Source organism: Vipera berus, assembly GCF_964194415.1.
Source record: "Vipera berus genome assembly, chromosome: Z".
NCBI classification, from domain to species: Eukaryota; Metazoa; Chordata; class Lepidosauria; order Squamata; family Viperidae; genus Vipera; species Vipera berus.
This window is the reverse complement of record NC_138205.1, coordinates 91,842,692-91,858,061: the sequence shown is the minus strand read 5'-3', so window position 1 is coordinate 91,858,061 and position 15,370 is coordinate 91,842,692. Positions and strand designations below refer to the sequence as shown.

Sequence of the window (15,370 nt, the reverse complement as noted above, 5' to 3'; positions counted from 1 at the left end):
ATATATATACAATTGACGAAAACTGTACTATAGATAGATAGATAGATTGTGTGCATACTTAAATGAGTGGTTTCAGAGGAACCCATAAGCTCCTTTTTTATTCCAGATATATGCTTTTCTTTTATGTTTAAAAGTTAGGATACGAAATGGATGGTTTATAATTTTTATCCCGTAGGATCCAAGGTTAACTGTTCAATGGTACAGGAAAAAAAGACTCGGTCCTTACACTACAGAGCTATACTCTATGCAATCTTTATAATAAACAACCTGAGTTCAAATTGTATTCTAGCTTACACAATCACATCTGGTACGGCACCCAAGCACAAAAATTGAGTCACAAATATAATACCACAGTAAAACACAGTGTTCAAGTATTACAGCAGACCTTTTTTTTCTCTGCTTTGCGACAAGCAAATAAATTTAACTACTTCAACTAACCTATACAGTCCATAAAGAATTGTGCATTAAAAGGTAGTTCTCTTTCTCTTTCTTTCTTTCTCTTTCTTTTTCATTCTTTCTTTTTTTCTCCTTTTTTTCCCTTTCTTGACAGGTAGATTTAGACAAAGCAACATATTCACCCTGGTGCGGTAATGTTCCTTTACTTTCCTATGAGTAGAAAATGGGGGGAAAAAAGACAGTACCTCCAAAATAGCACCAGGACACAGTGGTCTTCTGGACGCTGGCAAGGTACATTCAAAGAGCTGAATTGGCCAAGGACAAACAACAATGAAAAAATAAAAATATGCGAGGCCTGGATACAGTTTAAGGATAGGGGGGTAGAGAAGTTGCATTGTGTGGCGCTGAAGGACGGCAGGGGGGAAGGGCGGATTTTGCTATTTTGACACAGATTAAACCTGCCGTCGTCCAGCATCATTCATCTTTTGCTCGATCCTTGTTAATTTTCTTCATTTTCATCCTACGATTCTGGAACCAGATTTTCACTTGTCTCTCGGTTAAATTCAGGAGCCTGGCCACTTCATACCTCCGGTCCCTGGTGAGATACATATTGAAGAGAAACTCTTTCTCCAACTCCAGTGTCTGATGCTTGGTGTAAGGGCAACGCTTTTTCCTAGTGGACCTTGCATGTAACCAGTTTGCTGCTGGGTTATCTGCAGGGAAACAATACTCAGGTTGAAGGAAGCAAAGACTTTCACAAACAAATGTATTTATTTTATTTTTTTGCCCTCGTCACTACCCACTCTAACACCAAAATATTGATAGTTTCTCATGTTTGTCTCACTGGGCAACAGTGGGTTTCAAATTGGGACACACTAGAGAGTCAAATGGAATTGCAGTAAAACGTCAGCACTGTTTCCCTGATATATTGTTTATCCAGAGTGTACTTTTGAAGCCAGCATTTCCGGCTTTCTCCCCACCTTGTCCTCATCTCCTTCCTCTTCACCTCCCCCCACCTACCCCCCCCCAGCTATTAAAAAGATGGTGGTGAACAACCCATAAGAACAGAGCGCCCTTTGTGAATACATCTCTATTCTGACCTTCTCTGCTTATAAGGGGGCAAAAAACAAAACCCCCACATTCCAGCTATGAAGGATAAACCTGAGTTGCCTATGAACCTGATTTGTGGGTGTGTTCCTCTCCAGAACCGGGAGGGAAAGAAGATGATTATTATTTTTTTCTCCTGAAACTGGGTGTTCTTGGATTTGTGAGCTAAGGGAAACGGATTCATGCCCAGTGTTTTGGATTTCCTTCCCTCACAGCTCTCTCTCCCCCACCCCCACATCTTTCTTTCCCCCTGCCCCACCCGAATTTTCCCTATCCAGTCTTCTAGCGGAAGCCATAGCCAGGGAAAGCATACACGGGACACTCCCTTGCACACTGTGTCTGAGAAAGGCAGGCAGGCTGAAGCTGAGAATCAGACCATCTCTACGAACGGTCTCTCCTCTACCAAGCCCACCGTGCCTGCAGATTCCGAGAAAGAGAGGCGAGGGAGAAAAGGGGGGGGGGGGGAGAAAAGAAAAACAAAACAACGACACACACACACACACACACACACACAGGCACCCAGATAGGGCTTCACAACCCCCACCCACCCCCAGTTCCAGGGAGCCTCAGCACTTTCCCCTTTCTGACCACCCATTCCCAACCCCCTCCCTCCCACCACCACAATCCTTGCCGCATAGCTCAAGATGGATCCAGCCTCAGAAGCCAGCCTCGGCAGGCAGACCCTCGCTCGTTCCCTCCCTCTCTCCTTCTCTCCTCAAGTCCAGCGGAGCCCTGATGCAAGTGCACTTACTTGGATCCAGCTGGGGTTTTTCTCCGTTTGCCTCGCTCTCGCCATTGTTTTCCGAGAATGCCCCGTCGTTGGCTGCCTTATCCCTATCAGCTGGAGGAGAACCACAAGCATAATCAGTCAGAGAGAGTGCGTGCGTGTCAAAGGTGGTACAGTCACCCCTCCTGGCCGTGAGCGGTTCAGGTTTAATGCCGTAATGCCTGCTAGCCGGCAAGCCGGGGAAAGACAAGGAGGCCGGCATCGGCTCCAGCCACGAACGCATGTACCTGCCGTCGGGTGGCTGGTGATGCACGTACGGGTGGTAGACGGCCGGCACATTGTTGGCGCTCGGCGGGTGCACGGCATTCCAGGAAGTGCTGAAGACGGACGCTTTCGACTGGAAGCTGCAGGGGGTGAACTCGGGGTGCTCGCCGAGCGTCGCCTGCCTGGCCGGCTGGCCCAGGGGGGCCGAGGCGTAGCGCGACTGCACCAGGTCCTCGGTCTCGTGGAGGAGGAACGAGTCCACGTAGTAGTTGCTGAGCGTCCCCGACGAAGACATCGCCACCCCGGCCGAACCAAAGGAGAGGCGAGCCCTGGCGAAATTATGAAACTACAGATTTCATGTAACAACTTGGTCTTTGCGAAGTAGTACAGTCACCTAATAAGTTGAAGGCTGCCTGTCAGCCCATTGGCTGCCGCGTGTCACGTGCCCGGGCAGCAGAACAATAAAGAATAAATCAGTCCGCAGGCTATTAATGGGTCAGTGTTTTCCAGCCGTCATTTTTATAGCAAAGCCATATGCTCTCTCTCCTCTCTCTCTCTCTCTCTTTTTTAATACAAAGGAATAAGCAAGTTGTAGAGCAAAGTTTGTTTTAATTGTGGCCAAATGAGATAAAAAGATCAGACTATTTTTTGAAGGGGGGTCTATTATGATCACCCTTTTTAAGTGGACTATTTTATATCATAATTAATCATTCCATCAATGGTTCTTGTTCCTTGGGAAAAGGGATAGAGAGCGAGGGAAAGGGGGCACCGCGCAGACACGCTGCTCTTCCTGTGATCGGAGACCTCCACATAAAATTATACAATCGTTTATGCCATAAAGAAAGAAAATAACATTGGCGGCAATCTGTATTTAAATACATATTTATTATATTTCATAAGGAGTTATTGTTCCGGGAGCCACAGGCTGTTATTAAGTCAGTAACTATGGGCATATTCATTTGCGTTGCTCTGTTTCACAGTCGTAAAAATTTACGAGTGCCTGGAAAGGTTAAATTATACTGTTGTGTTTAGTTTGGGAACTCACTGTAAATAATAGCGCGCCGCAGAGTTCAGAGCTAACTGGGGCTTGCAGGAAAAAGTCAAATCCATCCCAGGGCTCCTCCTGAAAGACGCTCTGCTCCCAACTTTGGGGCGCCTCAACAGCGGGGCAAGACCCAGGAGTGACTTCCAGCTCCCAGCAAGAGCTGCTTCCTCAAAGGCGCCTCGGATGCGGATTTTTCCGACTGGCAAGAGGGGTTGAGTCGCCGGAGCTGAAACAAACTCGCTTGAAGCTGTGGATTGCCTCTCCCCTCCCCCCCACCACCACTAAAAACAACTTTTCCGGTTTGTGTGTGTGTGTGTGTGTGTGTTTGTGTGTGTGTGGTGGGTCAATCTATCACTTTATCTTTTGCCACTAAGGTTAGTTAACTTGCAGGTGTGTGGCAGGTTCTTTTGCTCTCTTTCGCTCGCACACGCACGCACACACACACACACAAGCATTTGTGGCTGATTCCTTATTTCTGTGGCACTTCTCAATCTTATCCATGACATCTCCCTGTGTTGGAGGGTGGAAGAGAGATACACTTCGGGGCTGTGGCACTGGTAACAAACCAGCAAAGGAGCGTTTTTTAAATAAGAGAAATGAAGTGGGGGGAAGACGGCGAAAGGTGGAGAGAGAGAGGGGGGGGAGACAGAGCGCGTAAACTGAAGGGAAGATCCGGACTTTTTTACGGACGAAATAAAGACCCCCACCCTCGATCAAATTGACTGCAAGGAGAATCCACGCCCCGAGATTTGTAAGCCTCTTCCAGAAGTGTTACAACACCTTCTCCTTAGGACGGCGCAAGCACGGAAAGGTTATGTGGGACGGGTGTATTGTGCGCTTGGGAGATACTGTACATCTATATAGGCACACACACACACACACGCACACGCACGCGCACGCACGTAGGTATATACCCCATACGTCTGTATGCGCGCTGGGGAACATGCATATCGATCGCTTTGGGATGTCTGCGGCATATGTATTTATGTATAATATCTGTGTCCCTGTATCTATGGTTGATTCCTAAGAAGGAATGGAAAGAATAAGAAGGCGCCTTCGTCGTCAGGTCAAAGCATTTCCCCGCTGCGCTTTTTAAGAAGGATTTCAGTCCCAAACAACTAGGTTTCGGGTACAAGTATTTATTTCTTTTCTGGTATGCTCTGCGGCAGAACCTGGCACATCGGGACTGAGCGGAAGGTTACATCTTCTGGCGAAACGAAAAAGGTGATTCGGCCCTCAGATCAAGTCCAGTGTTGTGAATTAAAGTTATGGCTAAATGCGGGGTGCCTGTGGTTTGAATCCAGTATCTTCTCTGGAGGGTTCCTGCGCTCCCCCCTCCCCTTAGGAGTTTTTCCTTTATTCTGTGGGTGGGTGTTTTGTTTTTGTTTTTTTTTCGAGGAGGGTAACCTGTAACTCCATCAATAAAAGGAAAGAAAAAGAGATCTCTACAATCTCTCTATTTTTTTAAAAAAAATTGCTTTAGGGGGAAAATGCAGAGTGAGGGAGGAACCGTGTGCTAATTAAAGACATGTGTGAATATTCAGCACAGAAAAGATAGATTTATTATTTGCTTTACATGCCTCTCTGTTCTTTGCTCTGTCTACAGAACCCATCGACGGCTAAAAGTTGAAACAGAAAACATAAAATTAGTAGTCCGCCATGTATCTTTTTTAACCTAAGATCTTAAAATTACAAGAAATACTATGTTACATATATGAAGAAAAAAGTTTCAAGGTATTATAAGCCACCTTATCCCCACCAAAAATTATTTTAAAATCAGAGGAAGATTTTTCTATAGTAAAACATTTGAACTCTATGGTTGTCTTAGCGAAATAGCCGTATAGGCCACAAATGAATAAATGAATGAATTTATATATTTATAAGTGTGTGTGTTTAATCTTTCTCTTCTATACATATATATTTATAAATGTGTATGCCTCTCTTTGTGAATATATGCACATGGATGCCTTACATAATTTTGTTGAAAATCTAAAGTTTGGTATGGTGATAAACTTCCCCTCTCTTAGAAGAAAAAAATATCTTAATAGCAGAGTTCCTAAATGTTTATATTCTATACTATGTTGCATTTTGGAAGCTACAGTTATTTATTTTTGATTAATTTCCAAAAGAGAACTAGGTTCTATAACAATTAAGTTATATTTATATTAAAAGAATAAAGTCTATATAAATTATTTAAATAGAGGCTGTGGAATAACTGTAATAAGAAATGTAGATAAAGGGATATATTTCAATTTGAAATCACAGAAATGGATAATGTACAACAAGATATAAGCAGACAGTTCCAATTTTATCTCCCTCGTATTCTTCCCTATGTCAAGATTTTATTTCAGTAACATCCATATTTTCACAACAATGCTTTGTAACCAATCTGTATAATTTTAATATAATAACAATATGAAACTGGATGAAACTGGCTGGTTTGGTTCTGCTTATAATTCTATTATCATTTAAGTAAGTATTAAATTACTTAATGTGGTGCCCGGCCGCATAAGGAAGCCAAAAAAAAACCTTTTTCTAAAACCATGAATTGGAATTATTTTCAAGGAAGTGTATTATAAGTGCATGCCTAAGTACACTTAAACATAATCCACTCATGTACAATATAGGGATTCACAGAGTGTTTGGGGACATTTATTTCCTAATTCTGAAATACTAGTTCTCAGCATTCCCCACTTCCAGTCTAACCCCCAATTCTATTCCTAAGTAAGTCCCACTGATTTAAATGTGCTCTACCTCAGCAGGTGTTCACTTAACATCCATGGAGTACCAGTGGGCTGTTTAAAATATCTACTAATTTTAAAGATAAAGTATTTGAACCTGCCTCCCAGAGAGAGCCAACAAAAGTTTTGAGCTATTGAGATCTGTTTTTTTTTCTTTTTCTTTCATAGGGCCTGCCAATTGCAAAAGGACATTACAAAACCTTATTCCTTTTTCTTTCAAATAGAGGCTATATTTAGACTCCTGCACACTGAGAGACAAGTCTGTATCTCTTCCACATCCACCCAAAAGCACTTAAAATTTAGAGGAAGATTTGATAGGAGGCCCACCATTGTGGAATTCAGGAGTTGTGTGAGACTTTTGGGGCCAGTAAGAAATACATAAGAACTTAGCAAGAGAAGTAGTATAGGACATATATATCCAAGAATAGCTCTTGAATGTCATTCTGAGGAGCCTTTTCCGGTTGATATATTTCATTAAAAAGTTTGATTCTTAGTTCAAAGTGTGTAATTCACGGAGGCACATATTATGTGCTTGGATGTTTATGTATATGTGTATAAAGGCATGTATATAGAGATGTGTATTTACATGGTTCACCACCAATCTGGACAATATATAGGGGTTTTTTTTGTGCGTGTGTACCAATCTGGATAATATAACTTTGAAAAAAGATAGGGGAAAACAAAATTATAAATATTGGATTTCCATCTCCAGGCCTCCTTTAATTGATGTCTGAAATCCGAAAGGTATTTTTTAAATGAAAAGTGGGATGAGACAAAACAGAGACCAAGAAAAGTCCAATTCTTGCGAACCCCACGTCGGCCCGCCCGCTCCCTCACACCCTCTGACACCCAGGAGAGGAGTCTTGTTCATTTACACTAGCGGTAAATAACGCGTGTGCGGGATGTAAACAAGACGGCGCAGTGCCTTCCTTCCGTCTCGCGGGGCTGCCGGACATAAAAGGGAAGGCGACGGGCCGGCACACCGCCTCAGCCCGAGCGAGGTCGCTGTTGCTATTATGCCGCCTCACTGGAATGCAGGCGCCCGGACCCATTCCAATAATGATCGTAACCGAGGCCTTGCCAGCCCTGGAGGAATCGCTGTGTTCTCGCCTCTCGGGGCCCTCCGTCTTCCTTTCACCTTGCCGAGAGCGGTGTGTGCGCGCGAGTGGGCGAGACGCCCGAGATGCCCCACTCCCCAATCCTCCAGAAAGAAAGAAAGAAAGAAAGAAAGAAAGAAAGAAAGAAAGAAAGAAAGAAAGAAAGAAAGAAAGAAAGAAAGAAAGAAAGAAAGAAAGAAAGAAAGAAAGAAAGAAAGAAAGAAAGAAAGAAAGAAAGAAAGAAAGAAAGAAAGAAAGAAAGAAAGAAAGAAAGAAAGAAAGAAAGAAAGAAAGAAAGAAAGAAAGAAAGAAAGAAAGAAAGAAAGAATCGAATTGGGGAGGGGGCGAGTGAAACCGAAATTGCCACGCAAGGGGAGGAGGAGGGTTGAAGAGTCGCTCTAGAAGAAGTTGGGGAGAGCCAGAGAGGCATCAAAGTGCGCGCGCGTCCCCCGCGAGCACCCCTTAATGCAGTAGAGCTCAACGCTGAAAATCGCTGCCAAATTGTCCTTCCTTCCTGCTTTCCTTCCTTCCCGCAAACAAGAGAGAATTGAAACCGGCAGAGCTGTGGAAAGGAAAGGCGATAGTATGGCCCCATTTGCAGCAGAAGCCTGCAGCCAGGGCCACAACCACACTGCAAGGACAAGCAGCCGAATGGATTCCTCCAACAGGAAAAGCATAATAATTATTTAATGCCCCTGACCTTGAAAGGAATCTCGGAGTTGCGGAAAGGATCCCCCCTTTCAAATGGGAATAAAAATCCGAAGCCAACGGATTTTGCTTAGCCCTGAAGGTCTCTTCCATACGGCTTTGTATCGGGTTCTTTTTTTTTAACGCCCCCTCCTCCGCCCCGGTTTATGGGAAGCAGCGTTTCGGCGCGCAGAAAGAAACAATGGCGTTGGGACTTGACGCCTCAGGAGACAGCGTGTGTGTGTGTGTGTGTGCGGGGGGTGTTTCCTCCCCCCCCCCCCAGATTCCTTCGGTAGTTAAAGACAATGCTTTTATCCTCCTTAAGCGTCTGTTTGGGATTGCACACATTTGATGATTATAAACTGAGGTGATGAAGGCAGTTTCGTGCTGCAGGGAGAGAAATGTTCAGCCTCAACAACGAGAAACTACCTAAATCACCGGCCAGTTTTCAGCTTTCTAATTAACAGGGTTCCCCGAGGCCGCCTTCCTTTAAGCAAAAGAGCCCCGGTGCGGCGGGGGGGGGGAGGAATTAAAAAGAAAGAGGGGGGGAAACCCCAGCCCATTATATAAATATAAATACAAGCCAGTAACCAAAGCGGAGCCTTCCCTATGTCCCCCTCCCCTTCTCCCACCAAGAGCCCGCCATCTCCACTTACCAAACTTCTTTGTTATAAATATTAGGAAATCTGACTGGCCATTTTTAATCGTTTCAGTAGAATGTTTAGAATATAAATAGGTGTGCCATGAGAAGAAGTAAAGGAAGTGTGGGGAGAGATAGGCCGTGAGCGATTAAAATATTCCCCACCCACCCCGTAAATGGTCAATTTTTTTTAAAAAAAAATTATTAGATCTGAAGTCTCCTAGGAGGACGAGGAGGAGGAGGAGAAGAAGGGGAGGAGGAGGAGGAGGAGGAAGAGGAAGGAGGAGGAAGAAGTGAGAAGGAGATTATTGGCTGTAGGTTACTATTCAAATTCCCATCCACCTCCTCCTCCCCACTTTAATGATTCCATTGTTTCAATCTTAGAGTTGATAGATATGGATTTATGTAGAACCCCAAGATGACATTTCTGCCTAGTCACATCCTGCAGCCAGGTGAATCCTGGCAGAAAACCTGCAGCACAGGCCAGTGAAGTTTAAAATCCAAATTCTTATGGCTCCCCTTTTCACACTGTTTTCCTTTAGTACTTTAGGTTCTGCTGTAGAGTTCATGCTCAGAGGCTGAAATAGTGACGACAACAACAACAGCAGCAGTGCCCTTTCTCTGCAGTCAAAGATAAGATTCTCACTTTGGTTAGTCTGTACAGCTCCTGGCTGAACTGAAGATATTTTTCCTCTAAGATGGCTACGATCCAGCTATACTGGCAAGCCATAAAACTAAACAAAAGCTGACAAATCTTACTGCACCATTCCTATGTGGCCCAGGCACATTAAGACTGTCTACCTTCAAATTGATTCCTAAAATAATTTTGGGCGGCTTAGTCAACTATTCTTTAATGTAAAAGTTCACAAAATTTAATAATACAGTTCTGAAAATAAGCAGACACAACAGATTATTATTATTATTATTATTATTATTATTATTATTATTATTATTATTATTATTATTATTATTATTATTATTTGATGGTGGTTGCTGTTGTTTTATGGAAACTCATAAGAAATCTTTTCATTCTTCCAATAAAATATGAACAGCGTCTCCAGTTTGGTTTATCTTTGTGCTTAGCTGCATTAGGATATTAATTTATTAAAGATTTAAAGTAAGTGCAAGTAAAGCTAGCATCTAAATAACAAAAAGAATGCTTTGCTTCCAGCTGTATTGGTATTTTAATAATATTAATTATTTTAATAATAATAGACATTTATACATATCTATTTGATAGGTTTTTTCTTCTCTTTGTACTACACGCTTGATTTTTTTTCAATGCATGTAATTTCACAGTATCAAGGAAATAAGAGTTTTCTCCTTTGCTATTTCATACAGTCAAGAAATTCTTCAGAGTGTGTGTATGTATGTGTATATAGACATACACACACACGCGCACACACAGACACACACACACACCCTCACACACAAACATTTCTAGGAACAGAATAGGCAAAACCGGGTCTTCCGCCCCTTCTCCATTCAGTAAATATTTTTTTCTTTGTCTGTGCTTGTCAAACATAAGGAACAAATGTTGAAGAACCATTTATCTAAAGCAAAAATTACCTATAACTGAAAATGTAATAATTTAACCGTTAAGGAACATAAAACTGTTGTTATCCTTCAAGAAAAGATGGGAGCAGTTTCTTTTTTTTTCCTCCTCTCTCTCTCTCTCCCTCTTTTCCAAGAAAACTTTTAAAGCTGAAATATTAAACATTTGGAAAAACAAAGGAGTAAACAAATGAACAATTTTGGATTCTTAAATAATCTGACTTTTTGTTTGTTTCCACAATAGCAACTTAACATTGGCTGCACAAGAAAAATAGTAATAATAATAATATCAAACCCGATCCGTGTTTGGGGTGATGTGGTCAAATGTTTAAATGATTGAAAACTACACTCAACCCCAGTTTGCAACATGTGGCAAAGCTTAGGGGGGGGGAAGAGAGAGAGGTTCCTGATGGCATTTTTCCTTTGGCTAGGTTACTTTTCTGGTTGTTGTTTTTTTGTTGGTTTTTTTTTGTTGTTTATTTTTTAAAGGGATAGGTAAGGAAAAGAGAATAGGCACGTAGTGTTTGGGACATCCTATTTCTCAAGGGCCAGGGTCTCCAGAAGTGAGAGCAGATGAAGGGAAGTTCAGAAGAAATGCTGGGCTTGCCTTGCTATGGCTTTATCCCAACGAAATCAATCACCAAGAAGCTAAGGAGAGGCTGAGAGTGGGATTGAAAGGTTCAGATCCACACAGGTGCCAATAGTTAAAGCCTGACCAGATGGGGTGGGGTGAGTTAGGGTGGGGTGGGGTGCAGGATTGTATGGGCTGCTTAGACGATTCCAAAGGTGTCCAAAGGTTCATCAGGAAAAGCTGAAGTTGGCTGTGAGTTCCCGAATCCGATTCTCTCTGTTCATTTTCTTCAGCTTCATTCTGCGGTTCTGAAACCAGATTTTCACTTGTCTATCCGTGAGGTGGACGCTACGGCTGATTTCTAGGCGACGCTCGCGAGTCAGGTACATATTGAACAAAAACTCTTTCTCCAGCTCCAGCGTTTGGTGCTTGGTGTAAGGGCACCGCTTCTTTCTACCACTTTTCGCAGTGAGCCAGGTGGCTGCATTCTCTCCCTTCTGGCCCCCTAGTTTAAAAAAAAATCAGCCAGGGACATTACCAAGGACAACGTGAAGGAACTTAGAGGAACACCTGAGGGCTTCCTTATTGACCTTAAGTTTGTGGCAATCTTCCAGGGGCCCCAGATCCCTTTTTAAAGCTCTTTTGGAAGGTCTTCCACACCCAGAGACAATCAGCACACACACACACCCTGCTTGATTTGCTTCCCTCTCCAGGGGAAAAGAGCAAAGACGGCCAGATTTTGGAATTGGCATCAGCAAGGTATACCAGTGCCTTGTCTTTCCCTGAAAAACATTTCTCTTCCTAACCTCCCCCCACCCCGCTTGCCTCTTCCTAAGTGAACAGGCAGATGGTGTGAAAATGTAGCCCCTTTGAGTACGATGCTAAATTTAAAATTGCTCCACACTTTTCCCTTTTGAGATTCCCCACCCCCACCCCAGCCCAAATCTGTAACTCAGCTCAGGATAGCTAAACTAGCTAAATAAATAAATAAATAAAAATCCCATAGCTGCATATTTGGGAATTGAAGCCAAATGATTCAACAGGACAGGCAAATCTGCATAGGAGAAGATCAATTCATCTTCCACAGATTAATTATATTTACATGGGTTGTCAGGAGATAATTAACTGCCTGGATATTTAAAAAAAAAGAGAGAGAGGGATAGGTGGTTCCTTAATATCTGCAGAGTTGCAGATACTATTTTAGGGAGGGATGGTGGGTGTCTTTCCCTTCTGGATTGAGGTTCAGTCCAGAAACATATTCTTGCATGGATTTAGATATGGGTAACTTGGGTACACTTATCATCATGGCTTTTAAGAATGATGAGCAATCAGTAATTAAAACATTCCTACTTCATAAAAGTTTGGAAATATTCCTACTACTAGTAGTAGGAGGTGGCTATTATTATCACTTAATGTTCCATTGTGGCAGGAATGCCTGCTGCACAAACCTCTTCTTTGCAATAAAAGGCATTGGAAGAATGATCCCAGGGCGGCTCTTAAGGCCGTTCCCATTCATTGAAATGGCCCTTTGGATTTTTACCCTGGAAGGCTCTCGTTAAGCCTCCAAGAAGGCTGGCAGGGCCCTCTGCAGTCTAAAGGGACCCTGCTGCCGGAGGGAATTTCAGCCCAGCTGAATGCTCTGAGGAGGGGTCTGTAAAGGCATCCAAGATCGTAAACTAGAACTTAGGTTCTGAAAAGGGTTTTATTTATGGACGCTGACTTCTTGCTTACTTTGGCCTTTTAATGAACATCTCTGTTATCTGTTCAGGCATTTCTGCACCACGGTGGGCTATGAAGGCCTGGCTTGGGTGTGGTTTTTTTTTTGCCTCCCCCCCCTTCCCCAATACTCTATTGTCTGCCGCCAGTGCATTAAGCCTTGCAAAATAATAATAAAAAAGATATGGACATGTGTTTGTCCTTCTCTCTCTCTCTCTCTCTCTCTCTCTCTCTCTCTCTCTCTCTCTCTCTCTCTCTCTCTCTCTCTCTCTCTCTCTCTCTCTCTCTCTCTCTCTCTCTCTCTCTCTCTCTCTCTCTCTCTCTCTCTCTCTCTCTCTCTCTCTCTCTCTCTCTCTCTCTCTCTCTCTCTCTCTCTCTCTCTCTCTCTCTCTCTCTCAGCTTTTTCCTGAATTTATGGCTGTCTGCCTGCCTTCTACAGAATCTCTGCATCCTTGCACAAAATCTGTGTGGCCGTTGGGTAGGTTTGTCTAAACTGCCCTTCCTGGGGCCGGCCGGCCAGGCTGACCTGGCCAAAGTTCTTTTTTGAAAGGGGGAAGGGTTCAAAATCCTTCCCCGCCTTGGGTGGATGAGGAATCCTTACCTAGGAATTCTTTCTCGGAAAGAGGCTTACTGCTCTCCGAGTGGGCTGGCGACAGCTCTTCTGCGGCAGAAGAAGAAGAAGCCTGCCCTTCTTCCTCTCCTCTCTGCGAATCCCCGGCCAAAGTGCTGGGTGGGGAAGAATCCTCGCTGTCTTTCTTGCCTGGCTCGGGCAACGAGGCGGCCAGAGGAAACGCCGGAGAAGACTCGAAGCTCACTTGGGGCTGCGGGACAAACTGGGAAGCAGCCACCATTTGCCCTGGGTGCAGCAACGGCGGCGGCGGCGGCGGCGGCGGCTCCTGCGGTTGGTGGTGGTGGTGGGAGCTGCTATAGCAGCCGCCGCTCTTGACGGTGCCATAGGCTTGAGACAAGCGGAAGTAGCCCGGGACAGGCACCCCCGCCGCCACGTTATTCACGGCGCAGATCTCTGCGCTTAGCCTCGGGAAAGGCGACAGGTCGGTGGCCGGTGCCTCTTTGCGGGCCTTGTCTGAGTCGTAGAGGCAATAGGAGCTCTCCTCTTTAATGCTGGGAGCGAAGGAGCAAGAGGTCGCCTGTGGGCTTGTGGGCTCTTCAAGGCTGCAGGATCTCGGGGGATCTAGCCAGACCTCCATCCCTGACATGTAAGTGTGCGGAGTGGGAACCATACTCGGCGGCGGCGGCGGCGGCAGGTCCTCACTGCATTTGCTCAGGACCGGGAACAGCCCGTAGCTTTGCAACCCGTACGGCAAATCGGACGCCTGCGGCAGGTAGACACCACCGTTGTTCGGGTAGTAGCTGCTGCTGCCGCCGCCTCTTCCTCCTCCTCCTGCAACTCCGCTGCCGCCACCGCCACCCCCTCCTTCCCCTCTGCCTGAGGCTGAGCTGATCAAAGAGTCCACCAGGAAGGCGTTTGCAGCTGGAGTCTCCGAACATGCCATTTCCGTGGAATAATTTGGCGAAGAGAGCAGAGAGCTCTTCCTGGCTGACATTTCTTGTGCAAAACATGCTGAATATGATTAGAGATACCCCCACGCCACGGCGACTGCGTGCAGCCAATGGAAACCCAGCCTTCGTTCACAACCCCTCCCAGTTTGGTTTCGTAGGCGGCGAGCTGCTCTCCTGCCCACGTCTGAATGGCGCGTGTGCGTGCGTGTACTTGTAGTTGTGCACGGAGGGTGCCTGGGTGGATATGTCTGTGTATAGATTTGGAAATATAATACACCGAAGGTGAGGTGTGGATGTGTGTGTGCCCTCGCATATATACATGCACATCTGACTAAACCACACAAGCATGTCTAAGGGTATTCCACGTGCAGTAGGCCATGTTTTCACGTGGCAGCCTTTGCTAGTTTTCAGAGGGGGAATAGCATGCGTGGGGGTTATATAAGGAAGGGGAAGTTGGCGGGAGGAGGAAAACAATAGAAAACGCTGCCGGATTTTAATGAGACTCATAATTTAGCGCGTTCTGGTCTATTAGCTTATGCGCTAATATAAAACAGCAAAGGCGAGAGCGAACTATTAGGTCCTGTACGTCAACAAGCCACCTGTAAGCGAACTGTTCAGCCTCTTCTCATCCCACTCTTTTGCACAACTCGTGGGCTGCCTTGACATTTCTGAAGCTCACCTCTGCAGGCTCATCAACTTTGACGAGTTTCGGGTACTTCTCATGGTTCGCCTCGGCGTTAGGCTAGGTTGGGGGGTCCTCTCAGCCTCCTCACCTCAAGCTGGAAGCCCGATCCGAGCTTCTCATTAGCAGCCAAGGCTTACTGATACCGAGAAGATACACACACACACACAAAACCACACACACACACACTTCCTCTCCCCCCCCTTCTTAAGATGCCATCTGCAGCAATGCGGACAATTCTCCCACCTGTGTTTGACTCTCTTTCCCTCTGAGTCTAGCACACCACATGAAGAAGTAGGAGGTATTACTTCTGCCTAGGAGAGGTGGTTTCGCCCCCACTTAGCAAAAATATCACAGTACGAGCACCCTGTATAGAATTGCCATACCAGCAGCCAGATGAAGAGTTTAGGGTATTTTTTTTTAAAGCGATTAATCTGTCCATTAAAGCAAAAGTGCAGGTCACAAGCCTAAACTAAAATCTTTCATGGAAATGAAAAGATCTGGTAAAAGACTTCCATAATCCTTTTTTCCCCCTAGGATTTTTCTTTTAAGGATTTTTCAAGAGTACACCCCCTGATTTATATAAACAAGGTACAATTCTTTCTAAATATCTGCATTTAGA

At 44.7% G+C, this 15,370-nt stretch overlaps 2 protein-coding genes across 2 annotated transcripts; both read right to left on the bottom strand.

Moving 5' to 3' along the window:
• Positions 1-867: 867 nt before the first annotated feature.
• On the bottom strand, positions 868-2,789 carry HOXA9 (homeobox A9; the record flags this gene model as incomplete). The annotated part of the gene is made up of 2 exons (XM_081343374.1): positions 868-1,109; positions 2,255-2,789. 2 exons carry the CDS (start codon positions 2,787-2,789, stop codon positions 871-873), a joined length of 774 nt encoding a protein of 257 aa, XP_081199500.1. The 3' UTR covers positions 868-870.
• Positions 2,790-10,930: 8,141 nt separating this feature from the next.
• HOXA10 (homeobox A10) lies at positions 10,931-14,110 on the bottom strand (the record flags this gene model as incomplete). The annotated part of the gene is made up of 2 exons (XM_081343256.1): positions 10,931-11,334; positions 13,147-14,110. The coding sequence occupies 2 exons, from the start codon at positions 14,108-14,110 to the stop codon at positions 11,060-11,062; spliced, it is 1,239 nt and encodes a 412-aa protein (XP_081199382.1). The 3' UTR covers positions 10,931-11,059.
• Between the last annotated feature and the right edge of the window lie 1,260 nt (positions 14,111-15,370).